This window comes from Brienomyrus brachyistius, chromosome 6, assembly GCF_023856365.1.
Source record: "Brienomyrus brachyistius isolate T26 chromosome 6, BBRACH_0.4, whole genome shotgun sequence".
NCBI classification, from domain to species: domain Eukaryota; kingdom Metazoa; phylum Chordata; class Actinopteri; order Osteoglossiformes; family Mormyridae; genus Brienomyrus; species Brienomyrus brachyistius.
In genome coordinates, this window is record NC_064538.1 from 23525200 (window position 1) to 23543952 (window position 18753).

The 18753-nt window shown below is 40.6% G+C and overlaps 2 protein-coding genes across 2 annotated transcripts; both read right to left on the reverse strand.

The window, feature by feature from the left end:
• Positions 1-7186: 7186 nt before the first annotated feature.
• Positions 7187-16111, reverse strand: e2f1 (E2F transcription factor 1). Its single transcript, XM_049018073.1, has 7 exons — positions 14308-16111; positions 13872-13974; positions 13255-13474; positions 10292-10444; positions 9902-10016; positions 9585-9816; positions 7187-9460 (listed from the first exon to the last, which is right to left on the reverse strand). Exons 1-7 carry the CDS (start codon positions 14548-14550, stop codon positions 9225-9227), a joined length of 1302 nt encoding a protein of 433 aa, XP_048874030.1. The 5' UTR covers positions 14551-16111; the 3' UTR covers positions 7187-9224.
• A 133-nt stretch (positions 16112-16244) lies between these two features.
• pxmp4 (peroxisomal membrane protein 4) lies at positions 16245-18583 on the reverse strand. Its single transcript, XM_049018090.1, has 4 exons — positions 18419-18583; positions 17825-17887; positions 17476-17674; positions 16245-17379 (listed from the first exon to the last, which is right to left on the reverse strand). Exons 1-4 carry the CDS (start codon positions 18529-18531, stop codon positions 17110-17112), a joined length of 645 nt encoding a protein of 214 aa, XP_048874047.1. The 5' UTR covers positions 18532-18583; the 3' UTR covers positions 16245-17109.
• Between the last annotated feature and the right edge of the window lie 170 nt (positions 18584-18753).

Genomic DNA, 18753 nt, shown 5'->3' on the forward strand with positions numbered 1-18753 from the left:
CATCTGAACACCATGCATTTACTGGGCCCTGCTGCTAACTGTAATACCGATAGCAGTGGTGATGGTTGTACTGCTGCCATAACTAATACTGCTCCAGGGAGGCCTGGTGCTACACAGCCACGCAAGTAAACTACAATGTAAGGATATAAACTTTTAAAAAGCAGTTTTTTTGTTGCTGCTGAAATGAGGGTGTTGAGAAAGAAAATATGTAATATATCTTTTCTACTTTTATACTCAGTAACAAAAACAGAACCACCGAGAATTAATGGTCCGATTTTGATGTAATTTGGTACATGTGCAGACCAGCGATGGGTATGTAAATGATTCGATTTGCAAGGATCTGGCATGTTTAGTCACCAGACACAGAGGATGCCTCGTAGATGCATTAGACAGCATTATCAGCACTTGATGGAGTTTGATATGGGTCGCGTTACAGGTTTGCATGAGCCTGGGTGGTCGTATCGTGCAATTGCCCGACCTGAGGGGCATGCAGATGTCACAGTCGCCCAATGTTGGAACCAATGGGCACGTAAGGGCATCCACACACATTGAGAAGGTTCCGGTTGCCCAAGACAAAACACACCAAGGGAGGATCGCCATATTGTGCACCAAGCATTACAGAACCCCATGACATCTGCGCCTACTATCCGAACGCAGGTATTGGACTCCCTATAACTCTCTCAATGACTGGCTTCAGCCGGACTACGAGTTCACCATTCCATGCGTAGGCTGGCGTTAACACCAACGCAGTGACGGCTGTGTTAAGGGTGGTGCAGTAACCGGGAGGCATGCATTGACAACCATGTTCACCAAGGAATATGTGAAGGATGCTGTTGGTGTGAGCCTGGCGTCAGATATGTTGATATCCGTGAACAGGGATGTCTTCAAGGGAGTCACATGTCCCTTTTTGATGGCTCCAGTGCCACCTGTTTGGTGCAGCAAAATGTCACACATCAGAAAACCTGAAAGAGGCCAAACACGGTGACAGACCGTGTTGCGAATATGGTTTGTTCTGCCTCTTTAATGAAAATAACACACATTCCATGTTTTGCCCCCACACAAAACCTTATAAAACATAACAAAACAGGCAATGGAGATTACCCTTGGCCTGGATAGCATCTGAATCATGTCCAGGAAAATAGTGGGGTTATTCAAGTCAAGAACTACAGCAAGCTGGTGCTGGCTTGTGTGCAAGAGCAGCTTGGAATTCCACAACTGAAGCTGCTCCAGGAGGTAGAGACCTTATGGAACAGCACATCTTTGATGCTAGAGTATTTTTATCACAAGAGAGAGTTAGCAAGAGCAGCTTTGGCCAGTCTGAGGACAGAAATCACCCCTGTGCCCAGAGCTACCAGTGAGACACCAATCATATTCCAGGGTTTGGATATACAGTAACAGTCAAAAGTTTTTGCACATCACAGGTTTTTACTACTTGTCCATTTGTTTTTTAGTCTTGGTAAGCATTGGAAGTTTGCGTGAACTACTATAAATGAGTAAAAGTATGAAATATCAGTCAAATAAAACAAGATTCCTTTATAACATGGGACGAGTATGTAACAGTGCATGACTGTCATCCTACTACCTGGTTGCATGGTGTTGGCATATGGAAATTCTAGGTTGTGCTTTAACTTTAAATGCACTATTTAACTATTTCATGGCATGAAACAGAGCAGTATTTAGTGTCCCTTGTAGAAAGAATGCCTCGAATTTTCTCTGCTGTTATAACTGCTAGAGGAGGTTACTTTGATGAATCAAAGATATGACATTTTGTTGCTAAAAAGACACTCAAATGATGAACACACTGTAAATTTATTTGTTAGCAAAGAATACTGTGTGTATGTTTTGTAAATGTTAAGTAACATTAATCTGTGTGTGCAAAAACTTTTAACTAGTAATGTAGCTTAATATTACATACATAAACAATATTTTAAAGACCACACCAATATCAGTGTAAATACTAAAATTTCTTCTCTCGATATTGCAGTGTTATTCTATTGGTTCAGATCCTGCAGTATGAAGTGTCTTCAGAGGCTGACATGCAAAATCCTACAGCAGCTTCACTGGGGCAAAAGCTGCTGGGAAACATAAGGGTGAAGCTGCCACCTGAAAATATCCCAGAATTAAATTTCTCGCCTTTGGCAACCCAGCCGTCAAAAGGTATTTATTTACGATAAAAGCAGCATATTTCCTTGCTGTTTTCATGTTGCGATACTTGTGTACGGTGAAGGCAAAGACAAGTTTCCACAAGTGTGCATAATAAACAATCTTATCTTAAAACACGAGACTCTGGGGTATGTCATGTCAAAGTGTGCAGGGCTCATTAGACCTCCACCACCCACAACAGCACCACCACCAGCAGCAGCAGCAGGACAAGCAACACAAGATCTCACACCTGGCACAAGTTCTCAGTTAGACCATTCCAACATGTATTATACTGAACAAAAATATAAACGCAACACTCTTGTTTCTGCTCCCATTTTTCATGAGATGGACTTAAAGATCTACAATTCATTCCAGATACACAATATTACCATTTCTCTCAAACATTTCTCACAAATCAGTCTAAATGTGTGATAGTGAGCACTTCTGCTTTGCTGAGATAATCCATCCCACCTCACAGGTGTGCCACATCAAGATGCTGATCTGACATCATGGGTAGTGCACAGGTGTACCTTATACTGCCCACAATAAAAGGCCACCCTGGAATGTGCAGTTTTTTGCTTTATTGGGGGTCTGGGGACTCAGAACCGGTCAGTATCTGGTGTGACCACCATTTGCCTCATGCAATGCAACACATCTTCTTCGCATAGAGTTTATCAGATTGTCAATTGTGGCCTGTGGAATGTTGGTCCACTCCTCTTCAATGGCTGTGCGAAGTTGTTGGATATTAGTGGGAACTGGTACACGCTGTCGTATACGCCGGTCAAGCACATCCCAAACATGCTCAACGGGTGACATGTCCGGTGAGTATGCTGGCCATGCAAGAACTGGGACATTTTCAGCTTCCAAGAACTGTGTACAGATCCTTGCAACATGGGGCCGTGCATTATCTGTCTGAGTGGCTGGTCTCAGACGATCTTGGAGGTGAACCTGCTGGATGTGGAGGTCCTGAGCTGGTGTGGTTACACGTGGTCTGCGGTTGTGAGGCCGGTTGGATGTACTGCCATATTCTCTGAAACGCCTTTGGAGACGGCTTATGGTTGAGAAATGAACATTCAATGCACGAGCAACAGATCTGGTTGACATTCCTGCTGTCCGCATGCCAATTGCACGCTCCCTCAATGCTTGTGGCATCTGTGGCATTTTGCTGTGAGACAAAACTGCACATTCCAGGGTGGCCTTTTATTGTGGGCAGTATAAGGTACACCTGTGCACTACCCATGATGTCAGATCAGCATCTTGATGTGGCACACCTGTGAGGTGGGATGGATTATCTCAGCAAAGCAGAAGTGCTCACTATCACACATTTAGACTGATTTGTGAGAAATGTTTGAGAGAAATGGTAATATTGTGTATCTGGAATGAATTGTAGATCTTTAAGTCCATCTCATGAAAAATGGGAGCAAAAACAAAAGTGTTGCGTTTATATTTTTGTTCAGTGTATTTTAAATTCCCGCTTATGAATAAATGTAAACAATTTCATCATTATTGTACAGGCCAAGTTCGCTGTACAATATACTCCAAATATGACAATAACATCCTCAATGTAGAGACAGTGTACTGTACATACCAATGACAATATCAGGTAAATAACCCATCATTTGCCAGAAGTAAACACAACAGTAATGTTGCATATTGTATTTTTAATATTTAGTAAAAAGACGATGGCTTTAGTGTTTGCGTATTCTCATAATCCTATTGGGCAGACAGGAAAAGCTCAATAATGCTGTGGCAGATTATTAAAGATGTTCATCCATTCTCCATAGTTGATGATGGAAGGGCTTAGGACCTTTGTCAATCTATAGGAGCTAATCTGCATCATTCCCACTACTGTGTCTCACGTATCACAAAATGGACATGTTTTACCATGTTATCCCATTACAACCGGAATGCTGTTTTCATCACAGGAAACATGCACCGTTACACCCACCCAAGGTGCACACACATAATATTATATATAGGCATAAAGGTTGTAAAGAGTATGGTGTAAGCCGAGTACAAAGGCGGTAAACAGAAGGCCAAGGCCGAGGTGGCCGTGGCAGATCCAGTCAGTCTAACAGCAGTAGAGGACATCAATACACACTGTAGCGGTTCAGAGGTAAAGCCATTTTATCCCTTTTATATTTACAAGAGAATTAACTAAATGACAGATGTTATGCAAACATTTAACACAAGTATCTCTGGTTGTAGGTATGAAACAACAATGAATTCAAAGGTCAGAAGAGCCATCATTAGACAAGCACATTCCTCAAACAAAACAGAAATGTCCCTTTTTTCGGCAACAAAAACACTAATTTTACAGCTCAACAATAAGAGCACATCCATCAGACAATCACTCCATGACCCATTTTAGAGCAATCTGTAAATATATCACACCCCAGCAGTGCTATGGCACCCCACCCCATCTGCCTTACCTGACGATACAGCAGCACAGGCACATAACTAACAAGGACAGAAAAAAAAACGAATTATTTCCTGCTTCTGACACACATGATCCCCCGTGAAGTTCTGTGACATTAGGGAATGATCCAACCAGGTAACCACATACCGGACCCAAGGGAACTCGCAGTTTTAGCAGGTCAACACATTAAAGGTTACTGGTGACACTAAAAAGGATCCAGCCCTAACTGAACTGCCTATCACAAGAACCCCCCCCCCCCCCCGCCCCAATATCTTCATCTCAGGGCCTATTGCCTCCAAAGACACTGCCCAGCTCCACCCTGAAGGTGTCACCACCTCTCCCCCAGTTTAAAAACTCCTCTCTAAACCAGTGGATAGTCAGTCCACTGCAGTACCTAACTGACAACAACTGAAGAACAATTAATGAGTTCGGCCCAGATTGCAGATCACAATATTTTACTGTAAATACAGTAATGACAGAAAATATAAGTAAACAAAGGAACACATAGTATTTCTTAAGAAAATATTTAGTATAACAGAAATTCATTAATTCATAACATTAATTCATTCAATGCAAACGCAGAGACTTAATTCTCAGATTGTTCAAAGCATTGATATACATTCTGAAACCCACTACATGTCTCACTAGGACTGACAAAAGGTTCGAAGACACCAAACAAGTTGAGGCACAATATGAAAAATACCTCAGATTTATGATATAAGATTTATGAAGCTTCGCTGGTCCATCACTAGCACCAACCTATAACAGACAGTCAGACATCCAGAAGGAAACACCAAAGCATAGCCAAACATCCAACCTTGATACGTGGTGGGCAGGAATCACTCACACCACCCGGTACCCTGCATAAATGGATAGGGTGCGGGGAAACCCATCCATCTACTTTCTGTAACCGTTTATGCTATTCAGGGTCATGGGGGGGTCTGGAGCCTTTGGGCAAGGACCAACGCAGGATGGGGCACCAACCCATCACAGGGCACACACACCATTCACACCTATGGGCAATTTGGTAACTCCAATTAACTTCAGCATGTTTTTGGACGGGGTGGGGGGGGGGGGGGGGGGGGACTGGAGTACCTGAAGGAACCCCCAGAACAACACAGTTAGAACATGCAAACTCTACACATGCAGCCATGGGGAAGACAAACCGTACTACTAAAATATTATAAAATATAATAAAAATTAAAAACAAAATAAAAAATATTTTTCTGAGAGCTTTGCAAGTAAAAACAAATTCAACATGTGTTATCATGCAATTATTTTAAAAGGGTGGAATGGAAAGTCGGACAACAAATAATTGCCAACAGGGGAAATGAAACCTTGAAGACTCTGAAGCCAACAATAAAATTTGTCAGCTGGGGCAAAGGGGTGGGGGGGGGGTTGCCAGTTGGTGACCACTGATACACTCAAGTGATTCCCTGCACTGTCTGTACTGTTGTCCCTCTAAGGCTCCTCATCGCACATTCCACTCTGCCCAAGTTCACTGGATCCACACAGCAGGGATTGCTTCTTTGTAGGTTGTTGCTCTCTTTCAGAATAATTTGGAAATGATTGAAGTACATCTCCAGGATCTCACTTCCATGTGGCTTTGAAAAAAACGTGGGAAATTCATGCCAGCCCAATCGTTTAATACTTGTCCATACTGCACTCTCCAGTGGTTTCGGCTGTTCCACCTTTACTTGACCAAACACTGAAGACCTGGATGCCACTTTCTGCAGAGGAAGTGTATTTGGATAGAATGTGGGCTACACTGTGTCATCTGTGGGGTTAACAAATATACAGTATGACATAAAAGTCAATTACGGTGACAGTAGCATGGCAAATCCCTTGCTGATAATCCCTGAAACAGTAGAAACAGTCCTTAGTGTCCATTTACTTTCACCAGGGGTTGTAGAGCAGAAGAAAGCTCTCCAGATCATAGCTGATAGAAGGGGAACTGCATGATTGAGTGAAGATCACGGCTGGTATATGAAGCAGCACCTACTAAACATGGGAATTAGCCAAGTAAGGTTAGTTTGAGCAGGGAAAACTGCAAACTTTGATGGATTCACGCCCTCCAAGGACAGAATTGGGGAACCCTATCATACATCCTAAATTAACTGACTTCATAGGCAACGTAAGTTATAGTTGTAAAACAAATTTTATTCACAAGTGCAAGACAGTCTTCAGACGGTATGTACAAATCAGCCATAGTTTCAACAGCAAATGGAAGTAGCAATCTCATGTATGTCACAATCCTCAAGATAAATGCTTTTTGGCAAGTGAAAATACTCGGAATGAGACCTTACCTATTACAGTGGTGCTCTCTGCGTGTCTGTCTTGCAGATGACTTGGCCAAGCATGCCAAGATCCCCATTCTTCAACACAGGAGTCCAATCCATCCATCACAGGGCACACACACTCACACACTGCAGGCAACTTTACAGATGCCAGGCAACTTAACCAAATCATTACACTGAGGAAGGAAACCCATACAACACAAGAACAAAAAGAGGGAAAATTACATGCCTCAACCCTGGAAGCAACCATTGATATGGTTTTTCCAGTTCAGAAAATCTGGATGGATGCTGGGAATGAACAGCAAAAGAAATGAAAGAATTATGAAAATACTTACAAAATGGCCGTTTTATTATGAAGACTGGAGCAGAAAACCACACCCATGCCATTTGCCCAAGGTGTAATGACCTTTTCCCTTCACAGTATCCCAGTGGCTTTCAGCTATGTCCTCACACTCCACAGCCAGTCCACATATGCAACTTTGACCCAGCCAATGAACGGCTTAATATTAAGACAGGTGTGGCAGCTGTAGCTGGTGAAGAACAAAAAGATCACTGGCTGAGGAGGCTTGAAATACAAGTTGAGAACCACTATGGAAGCCCAGCTCAATCATAAAATATTTACACAGCACACCCTTGGCAGCTAAGTAAGACATGTTTCGGAGTGGGATTCATAATTTTTTTTTAATAGAAAATAAAAAAATTTATTAGTGACAATTTGGAAAGAAAATGAAAGTGGAACACTGTAATCTTGTTGTACAGGAACTACAATCAGACCAACTATTCAGTAAACTCAGTAAACTATTTCATCATTATTGTACAGGCCAAGTTCGCTGTACAATATACTCCAAATATGACAATAACATCCTCAATGTAGAGACAGTGTACTGTACATACCAATGACTGTACACAGACCAATAAATTAAAATGGGCAATCAAATCACGATCAGATCATTCAATATATAAAAATTAAGAGCTTAGAGTAAAAGTGGAATAAGGAATTTAGGAATGCGGTTTAAAAGAATAGCATAGGAAAACAAAGCACAGCATAGGAAAACAAAGAACTTAAGCCATCAGTGTTGTTAATGGCATTTCTTGTTAAAACAATATTAACACAGAGAATTTCTGCTGCCTTTATGTCAGTTTCAAACTGTAATATAATGTACAGGGAGCAGAAGATACATTAAATGTACCACGTTAATATTAACCAATAAAATGACTGTAGACTGAAAGTTACTAATGTAGGGATGGGCGATGCATTTTTCCATTTGAAGTGACATAACACACATCATATATTTCTTCAGCATATTTATACTGACCAGATAATGCATAACACGCATTTTTAAATAAAACCAAGTCAGGTATGTGAAAATGTGAAGCTTTACGTAAATTATTGCTCCAAGTAAAAGAAAGAAGCCGAGGCCAACTGACTAACCTATTTATACACACACACAGTCACACTGAAGTTACAGGTTTAATGAAGAATGCTATATTGTAGCAAAAAACAAGCCTGGAATTTTATTCTTACTCTGTGTTGCTGGGAACAAACTGCTGCACAACCACAAGTGAAAGTCTCACATTCGCATGAGCTGGGAAGACCCCATAAAACAGAACAGTTTCTTCACATACTGATTACTATATGAACTGCCTAAAGCACAGATGTATAAATGTGAGCGGGGAAGGTCTTAAAATTCTGCATTTGCTGATACAGGTTTATGAAATAAAAACAAAACCTATGCAAAAACTAACTTTCATTTGCCCATTTGCCTGGCAGTTTGGCTACTAAATATTGCAAAATGTTCATAAATCGATACATCTGTGCACACATGCAATATCTGACCTCGCAATACAGCAATTGTGCTTTTTTTGACAAATGATACGTAAACCACCCTTACCTTAAGAAGAAAGTCAAAGGACTGTTTGCTTAAATATGAGAAACATTTCAATTCAGATCACATTGTTTACACTTACATCTCTACGATACCTTTTTAAACCCAATCAACTACTAAACTTAATAAATACACATTGTTGCTCTCACTGACCCCCACACTTCCTGAGATTATGGCACAAAGCCCTCCAAGATCACTTACTTAGATAATTTTACTGAAACAAGTGCTTTTCTACCTCATTTTTTCTAGTTAATGACCAACATGCTATTATCCTATTCCTTTACTGTACACAAAAGCACATTTACAAACACACACAAAGACACACACTAGTCTTTAACAAAAAAATAGAATACTTTAAAATACAAATAAATTAATTAAGCAGCCACCCAAAACAATGCACTTTATACCAAACCATTCGACAACCTAACTACCGGGTATCCCATAGCTTCTTCCTGGTACCACCCCTCAGCTGGCTAATCCTCAGAAGTCAAGGGGCGCCAGCTCCCCAAAGTCACAGTCAAAGAGTTCACTTATACCCTCGCCATCCTCCATCCCAAAGTGATAGTCGTGCGCCTGTGGGGGCGACAAGTTGATGAAGCTGTCCAGTGCCAGGGAGGAGAAGTCCTCAGAATTCCCATCCAATGAATAGTCAGGAAGAAGGCCAAATTCAGACATCTCACCCAGACAGGAGAACGAGTCTTCCACTAGGAGAGCATCTGCAGAAAGGAAAATGGTACAATGCATGACTTCCCCATTGGCACGATGTCCGATTTTTAATAATTTAAACAAAACAAAACAAACAAACAAACAAAAAAGCAAGCAAACAAGTTAAAGACTCACCAGTTTCACTGGCAAGCTGCAGTGGAGAACAGCTCTGATGGGATGGTGCCGTCCCTTTTTGGGGAAGACCTCCGTGGGGTAGGTGCTGGGTACCTGATGCAGATTGGGATGGCACCTCTGTGACCGATTTGGTTGGGCTACAGTCCACGGGACAACAAGGTTCTGAGCTGTCCTCAGGACACAAGAAGACGTCGATTGGTCCACGCAAGCTTTTCAAAGAGATCTGGTAACCCTATCAACAGAAACAGAAGACAAGTGAATCTCGGAGCGGAACTCTTCCATTGCAGCACACTTGAACACACCCAACTCCACCTTACCTCCGATGGGTCAGACACCTGCATCTGTGTCTCTGGCGGGGCACGAACCACCATGACTATTTGGTCGGGGGGATCCACTGTACTCCGCAAGTCCTGGCACATCACATATGCAAGCTTGGCAGGCATTAAGAAAAATTCTACAGTTTCGTTAAATCAGAAAATAAATAACCCTTACAGCTAAATTTACTGGTTGCACAAACAAGTCGATGAAAACAGGATGAATTAAACTAATATTACCTTTGTGAAAAGAAATTAAACATAAACTAACCCAAATGGGTCAAAAGAGATGGACTGACAATTAGATAGGAGACACCTTCAGCAAGATGCAACTTGAATTTCTTCATTCTTAAATCAGCTGACTAGATGAGACAAACCAGTCCTGAAGGATATTTTTTGTTCTGGGGGTCCTCTGTAAGCAACCTCAGCTGCAGGTTGCATTTAGCTATGAGTTCATCCAGTTCTTCCTCTGCCTCCCCCAGACTCGACACCTCCTTCTGGAGACTGCGCAGCTGGGTTGCAAACCCACTGTCCAAACGGGTGCCCCTGCAAGAAGACACGTTTCTGAAATATAAGCACCACAAATAAAAACCAACTACCGCAATCCTTTCTTCTGCCCCTTCCCATCCCCAAACATGTGAATACAAAAACAACAGATGTATTATATTAACCCTATCATTAACAGGACCTGTGATCTGGCTATTTATATACAGGGGTTGGACAATGAAACAAACACTTCACACACTTCTGTTTGAGGTTTCACGCTTATACAGCTGTGGAAAAAATTAAGAGACCACAGAACTTTTTTTTTGTTTCACTCATTTTTCAATTTATGGGTATGTGTCCTTGAATAAGGTTTTTTTTTGCAAACTGCATCCTGGTTTTTTTGTTTTTCATTGATGAAGGGCTTCTTCTTTGATTTATGGGAGTTCAGTCCTGCTTCAAGGAGCCTGATACAAACTGTACTAGAGGTGCACTTCACACCTACACTTAATGTTTCCCTGTCCTTTTGTTGTCATCCTACGATTCATGAGAAACTGTAATACCATTCATTTATCTGACTAAGTCACTTCTGCCCTTTATTGGGCTGGTTTCTGGTCATTCCCAGTGTCTCCTGTTTCACCTTATTCTTGTGCTCTGCTGGCTTAGAATGGTTGAACCTGGAAGCAACCTGCAGCTTCATAGCCTTCTGCCACCAAAACCACAATGAAATCAGAAATTAAAAATGCAGATATGTTTAAAAATATAGAGTGGTCTCTTCATTTTTTTTCCCATGGCTATATATGCCCGGCCCGGTGGCCAATGATTGCACATTCCATCAGTAAGAGCAGAGTGTGAAGACTGAATTAGCAGAGCAACAGCACGGGTGAACATAAAATATTCCAATCCATAGAACATAATAGGAGAAATGTCAGAGTTCAAAAGAGGACAAATTGTTGGTGCATGTGTCCAGAACAGCAAGTGTTTGTGTTGTATTGAGAGCCAGAACATCCAGGGTAATGTCAGCATACCACCATAAAGGACAAACCACGCCCAACAGGAGTACCTGTGGATGTAAGCAGCAGCTGTCTACAAAGGATGTCCAGGTACTAACCTAGATTGTATCAAAGCAAAACCACAGCTACCCAACTCGTGGAATAAAATGCGAACCTTGACTGTCCTGTTCCCACCAACACTGTTAGATGAGAGCTCCACAGGGTCAATATTCATGGTGAAGCTGCTATAGCCAAACCCTTGGTAACTCTTGCCAATGCCAAGCGTCGGTTTCAGTGATGCTAGCAGTGCAAATCTTGGGCTGTGGACGATGTGAAACATGTGTTGTTCTCTGATGAGTCCATCTTCACCGTCTTTCCCACATCTGGGAGAGTTACGGTGTGGAGAAGCCTTACAGAGGCTTACCACCTGACCTGCTGCGTACGCAGAGTGCAGCACAGGAGTGGATCAGTGATAGTTTGGGCTGCAATACCATGGCATTCCCTAGGCTCACTACTTGTCCTAGATAGGCACATCACTCCCAAGGACTACTGAACCATTCTGGAGGAACAAGTTCACCCAGTGGTTCAAATACTACGCCCTGAATGGCGTGCCATGTTTCAAGATAATGCACAAATACACTAGCAAGACTGGAGTCAGGAAATGTTCGCCATCACCAGCATCACGTAGTGACCTAGCTGATGTTCTGCCCTGTTCTATGATGAAACAACTGTGTTTTAGTCTTCGTATAGCTAATTTGTACTTCATTCACAGTATAAAGATTAACATACATAGTAATTTCTTGTCATATCAGAACAAACGCACGTAAAATAAATACACATGTGCTGTTATGACAAACTACATATGATATTGCTTTATATGACAAGTGCATACTTGTGTACCAGGTACATGCATCCCAGTACAAACTATAGCCAGATATTCAGTCATTTTTCAAGGAAAGCCTTTAGTTCTTTCAGGGATAGGCATGCAAATACTTCACCAAGCACCCCAAAACTTACCCATAAATATGTTCAAACAAATTAATGGGGAGGCCAAGGAAAGAATTATATTACATCCTAGTGTTCACTCCTGAATCTGCCAATGTGTATGGGAACATTGAGAAGAATCAGCTTTGGACCATAGGTGCCACCTTGTCTTTTAAGATGCCTTCCTATTCCCTGGCTGTTACACAACCTTGTGCAGCAACAACGGGGCATAATGACGACAACCCATAAAAAGTAGTTGTATTCATCATTTGCTTTCCCCCAATAATTAAACCTGTAAGAAAAACAGTGAAGGACGCCTCAATGGATCATAGTTTTCCACAATTAGTCAGGAGACTAGTGTCTATGCACCTCTCGCTAGGTTGTACAACTCTGTGTACTGACCGTGTGGTTTCCGAATAGCACCCCACCACCCATTCACATTTTTCACACCTCAGGATGGATCGCTTTAAGACAGGCACAGACGTGCTCATTCCTTTTTGTGGTCCTTTAAGCTGTGGGTCTGGGGTGCTTAGCAATGAAGTGTCCACATATTCCCATCATTGTGCTTCAACCTGCACCCTCCAGTCCTCTTTGCCAACGGTATTTGTTTTTGGCATATGCCGTTATGGTATAATTTTTCAGGGAATATGGTTGATGCACCTGTATTCTGGGCACAAGCCTTTTTGGAACTCTGGCAGTTGCCTCATATCGTTTTGAAAATGCACATAGAGAAAGCAATATTAAAATTGTTATCGGTCACACATAGTGCCACTCAACCTAATACAAGTCAACTTATAAATCACAATTACAAAGGTATTTTTTATGTGGTCTTTCCATTATCTTGTCTACCCCCTGAATATTGTATATACAACATACAGTAATACGACTCAGACTTACAGCCACTGGATATTGTTTTTTGACTTCTTGGAGATAAGCTGTATACCCTCCAGGACATTTGTGATGTCATATATCCGTCGCTTCTGCACCTCAAGAACCTGTGAGGCCCAGTTGAGATCCACCACGCCATCAGAAGACTTTGACAGAAGGTCTAGAAAGCGTTTTGTGGTGAGGTTCAGGGACGTGTCATAACGGGACTTCTCCGATGAGGACTTGGAAACTGGAATGTCCAGAACCAGAAAAATGAAGAAGAAAAATGAAAGGTTTCCCAAAGGTCAATTCAAGCTTGAATAATCTGCCCAAATCCGACAGCGAAAAATGTGCAGGGTGAATTACAAAGCAATACTTCAGTTAAATCTTATAAAAAAGTACAAAAAAAAAAAAAGTTTATACAACTTTCTTAAAAGGTACATTCTATTTTAATATTTCAAGTATGTTACTCAAATACACATTTTTTTAAAAAAGTGTCTCTCCAGCCAGGATTTACACCTTTACTAAAATGCCAAACTTCCATCTAATTTTAATGGATGTGAGATTCTGATTAAGACCATTGCAGCTGCTCTCCAGCAAAATAATATGCAGAAAACCTGAGCTTCCTCCTGTCTGAAGTTCTGTACCTCTCGGTGGTGCAGGTGTAGATGCTGGCACGCCACTTACTGGCGTGGGACGGGAACTGCTCACATACTGGTGGTCACTGTCCAGATCAAGTTTCCTTTTCACCTACAGCAGTTAAAATTAATGTGGTCATTCATATTCTGTACATTAAAAAATAAGTCCATTAAGACCATGTGGAAGGTTTCGACTCATTATTATTCATCAATATTTATTTCAAACCTGGAACTGCTTAATTGAATTTAAAAAATCCAACATGAGCATAAAATTATTTTATACGCATGTATTTCTTTATAATATCAGTTTCATTAATGTCTTGTGTAATTCTATGTAACTTTGTACCAGCTTACAAAGTGATCGCACTGAAAAGAACAAAAGGAAGAGGCTTACAAACACACCACGCCCAGATCTGAGAACCGCGATGGCCGTTTAGCCACGTACCGGAGGTCGCCCCAGTGCCGGTCTGCGCTCGTCCTCCACGGGCGGGGGCGCCTGCGGGGTGGCGAACAGAAGTATCTCCGCAGTTCTGCTAGAAGCTGCTGTGTGAATGTCCACATTGTTCGGAGTGGAGATGATGACAATCTGGTGATCCTCGGTTAGGTTAATACTTCCAGAGCTCAGGAGAGACTCGAAGTCGGCCAAGAGATCCTCCGAGGTCTGACCCGTGATCAGCGTCTCTGACATGGCAGGCCGCTTCTGCCCGCTCCAGTCACTTTACTTTTGGCGCAAAGTTAAACCTTAAGTGTCTTAGCAATGAGTGAAGGCTCCTGCTTGTTTTACCAATACAGCGAAAAACTCTTGAGACAAATACGTATTAAAAACTGGCCTGTTTGCCATATTTAAAACTACGCACAACAGTCTCAAAATCCCTAGCGGCAACAAGCTGTGAAGATTGAATTGATATTTGTAAAACAAAGCACTGAGCCGATTCCCACAAAACGTAGATATTAAGTCCCAATTAGCCCGAAGCTAACGCCAGCGTTAAATATAGCTGCATTTTCCTCAAAGCTGATATAAAACGGATAGACGTGATGTAATAAAATACAAATATGAATTATAACGATTTAACAATTTACAGTTACTGGGCAATTACTTTACTACGACCAACAAACAATCTGACGTTTTTCAGTTTTAAAACGCTCCGTTCGTTCCTTATTCGATGAGGTTGTATTTTATATTCTTCAAAAAAAGTTTAGTTTTGGTAAAACTTTTGTTGCAGAGTTTTCCTTTGTTCGGCGATGTATTTTCAGTTTAGAATGCATGAAAACATACGATCTAACAAGTACATGGTTTAACTTCGTAGCAGAGATAATTTAAATTATGTCCCCAATAGTATAGTTTCACCCACTCAAACAAAATTGCAGTGTGGAACCAGTAATTAATATATATTCGACACCTTCATACCGTATTTGTAGACTGGGCCTGGCGACCTAATTGTCAAACTCCGAAAAATGTCATCAAAGTGTTCACTATTCTCCCCCGCAAACTTTCGGAAACACATCCAGGAAGAACACAAAAAAAAACAAACAACTGAATTTAAAACGTTTTTCAAAACTTGTTGTTTATGATATCCAAAATGCAACTCCAGAAACACCAAGAAACAATCCTATTTGTGCAGTAGTCTTCAACCAGACAAGCTTCCTTCTCCAATAAAAGTCTGTTGTTATTATTGTCCCAGCTGATCTGAACAGGGCTTGGGGTTTGCGCGCCAAATCTTTTTTGCCGCGAATTCTTCACGTGTCAAAACCCTGTTCAACGATTGGTCAGAATACTGGACCTTGCTGTCGAATAATTAACATGTGAATGAATTTCATTGGTCGTATTTAATGCCAATCACGCAGTACTCTCGAGGCAAATTATTGTTCCGTAAATACTGTCATTTACATTGAATTACCAAATTTATATGCAGCTTTGGATTTTGATTTCCTTGTGTCACGGTTAAATAAAGTTATTTCGATGAGATATATTATTATAATCAGGTGTGTCACCAGACTAGCTACGGAGGTGAAAAGGACCTTCTGGCGCACAATGGACGACTAGAGTATGTTCGGTGTTGAATATCAATTTAAAGAGACGCTTTATGCACTTTCATTTATTTAGATTTCACAAAGATACTAGGCCTTTTGGTCATTTATTGATGTTCTTCGGACGATTAAATTGGAGTCAAAAGACGTAAAAATCTAAATTTGGTGTAAAGAAAAAGCCATAGTATGTTCCAGTAATGCTGAATATACCTAAACGTACCAAATGTCTTGCATATTGCTTGTTACAGGAACAGATGTCCCAGTCAGCTGTATTGATTGAAAAAGGTATTAAACAGACCTAGTCAGACATTTTGGCTCACTGCTGCACTATAGTAAAAACCAAAAGGCAACGACTCAATTTAGCTGTTTTAATATTATTTAGAGAATAGTAATTTATTAAACAATTAGGAAAAAATGTTTAATTAGAGGTATAACAATTTCACAGTTGTCACAGTAATTACTTTTTGGAATAACTATTTTATACATTAATGAAAGACAACATATTTCATTAATCACTATACTTCTGGCTAATTCAAAACTACAGTTCATTTACTCATATTAGCCTCCACTTCATATGGTATATATACCCAATTCATCCACACAGGTGGGATTATGCAATTATCCAATGTGCGTCTCTTTTAATTCAACAAGGAGTAATATATTTTCTGGATTTCTCTGAATCAATAAAGGAATACGTTTGTAGTGGTATTTAGGAAAAACAAAAATCCAAAAAATTATTCAGCACTTCCCAGAAATCAATTTTAACTTTAAACCATTTTCAATAACAACAATAAAAATATGATTTTCAGGAAGTTCAATAATATTAGTGTGTGCACACATTCTAATCTAATGTCTCCATTTCACCCCAGCTGCACCTTTTCAGTCTGCAAGAGGAAACCCATGCCCACATAGAGGAAATACTCATATCATATCATTATATTGTACACCCACCCATTCATTTTCCGGAATATGATTTCTAAAATTAAAAACTCATGATATAAACAAAGAGAATGCACATTGACATGAAATGAACTGACATTCATGACCGTAGTCCCTTCCAGATTATTTGTGTTTTCAGAATATATTCTTTTAGATATGCTTAACAGAAAGTGTGGGTAGCATAAAACTATGTATATTAAAGAGGTCACGCTTCTACAACATGATTCCAATATCTGATGTGTGTTCTCACAGCATGTAGTACAGGTGCAAGTTAATCTGGTTATTGACTGGATGGAGCAGGCATTTTGTTGTAGATTAGGAAGTCTGAGATACTGTGCCATTCATTGCTGTCATGATAAAGGTAGTTCATTGAGGACTGAAGTGATGGCTGCAGAGTGTGGGGATGGTATTCAAAGAGCCATAGTACAATACCCCATACCAAAGCAGCAAACAGTGGAAAAGGGTCTCTTTTGTGCTGGGGAATATAGCCCTTTTCCACAGCCAGCCGAGATAAGGCAAACAGAATCCTAGACAGGAGGTACATGTTTATCTGTGGAAAATGAAAACAGGCAACAATCACATCATTTGTTAATCTCTAACAATAAACATACTCCCAGTTGCGTGTTTATGTTTGCCTGTTACCCACCTGACTGTTTATGTGATTGTTGTCCCCAAAAACCAGCCAGCCACCAAGGCAAGCTGCAAGGAAGGATTGTGACTGCAGTCTTTTCCCTTGAATTCTCTCCTGTAACACCTGAAGTCCCTTGTAGGTGAACACGAAGTAGGCGAGGTTCCGCGAGTGGGTGTAGGTGGCTTGAGCAATGGCTTTCAATTTGTCTTTAAGGCTATCCGATTATGTAATGAAGAAAACGAGATAAGTCTGTCAACGTCGTTGTTTAGGCACCAGCTCCATTTATCGTAATGCAGATATCTCTTACAGCAAGTTAAAATGTACAGTAACATAAATATCTACCAACGTAGGGGTATTGTTTTACCTTCCACTTTTAAACAGGAACGTCATGACAAGAGCGTGTGGGGCTCGGATTTTTGCTCCATACCTAAGTCGAAATGCAATACAATTACACGTAATAAGTCTGTTTTCCTCGAATGACCGCAGATATTTCGGAGACGGTAATGAAAAAAAATTGCTGCGTTTCACTTTCAAAATAATGATAAAACGAATATTGACTTCACTGAAGCAGGTAGTTACATTAATTCGTTCAATTAAAAATAACGCACATAAACACATTTCATTTCATTAGCGATATAAGTGCCATTCAATGCATTTTACATTTTCAAATAAATTTTGCAAACAGCATTGGATAATAACGTATACGCGGGGACTGACATAATTAGTACGCATTTGAGATATAATTGATTGTCATAATAGCGCAAATGCGCATAAAATGAAACCGCCGGACATATTTCGCCTTTATACCATACTAATCATGTCAATTCCTGCGCATATGTTTGTGTTATTAGCACGACCGGGTCTGTCAGTATATGGCTTAAGTAAAAACTACTTAGCTCGCTAACGAAAATTCGATGTTTTGAAATGTTGTTGGCTGTATGGCAACAGCAAAACTCACACTGCACCATTTCGGAACCCTTTAACAACGGCGAGAACCGCCTTGTACTTTTCTTGTTTTAGCAATGTGTTCACTGTGTACAGTAAAGTTTTAAAAACGCCAGAGGTTGACATAGTTAAATACTACAGAGAGGGATCCTTTTCAATGTAACACCAAATGTAAAAAATAAAAGGAGCAGTAAAAATATCTCAGCGTACTGGAAACATTGCTACTTTGGAAAGGTTCCTAGTACTCAACTCAATCACACCCCAAATATGCTACATGAATCCCTTGTCTTGTAAGTCAATAATTAAACAGCTAATTTACATAGTAAATTGATAACTTAAATTTTGAAA

What these genes read in the sequence shown, in the direction of transcription:
- pxmp4 (XM_049018090.1), bottom strand. Translation starts at nt 18,531, where the DNA reads ATGTCAACCTCTGGCGTTTTTAAAACTTTACTGTACACAGTGAACACA. An exon ending in GGGTTCCGAAATGGTGCAGT is followed by an intron (nt 17,888 to 18,418) that starts GTGAGTTTTGCT and finishes ATTTCGACTTAG; the next exon opens with GTATGGAGCAAAAATCCGAG. An exon ending in TTCCTGTTTAAAAGTGGAAG is followed by an intron (nt 17,675 to 17,824) that starts GTAAAACAATAC and finishes ATAATCGGATAG; the next exon opens with CCTTAAAGACAAATTGAAAG.
- e2f1 (XM_049018073.1), bottom strand. Translation starts at nt 14,550, where the DNA reads ATGTCAGAGACGCTGATCACGGGTCAGACCTCGGAGGATCTCTTGGCC. An exon ending in GAGGACCCCCAGAACAAAAA is followed by an intron (nt 10,017 to 10,291) that starts ATATCCTTCAGG and finishes AATGCCTGCCAA; the next exon opens with GCTTGCATATGTGATGTGCC. An exon ending in AGGTGTCTGACCCATCGGAG is followed by an intron (nt 9,817 to 9,901) that starts GTAAGGTGGAGT and finishes TTCTGTTGATAG; the next exon opens with GGTTACCAGATCTCTTTGAA.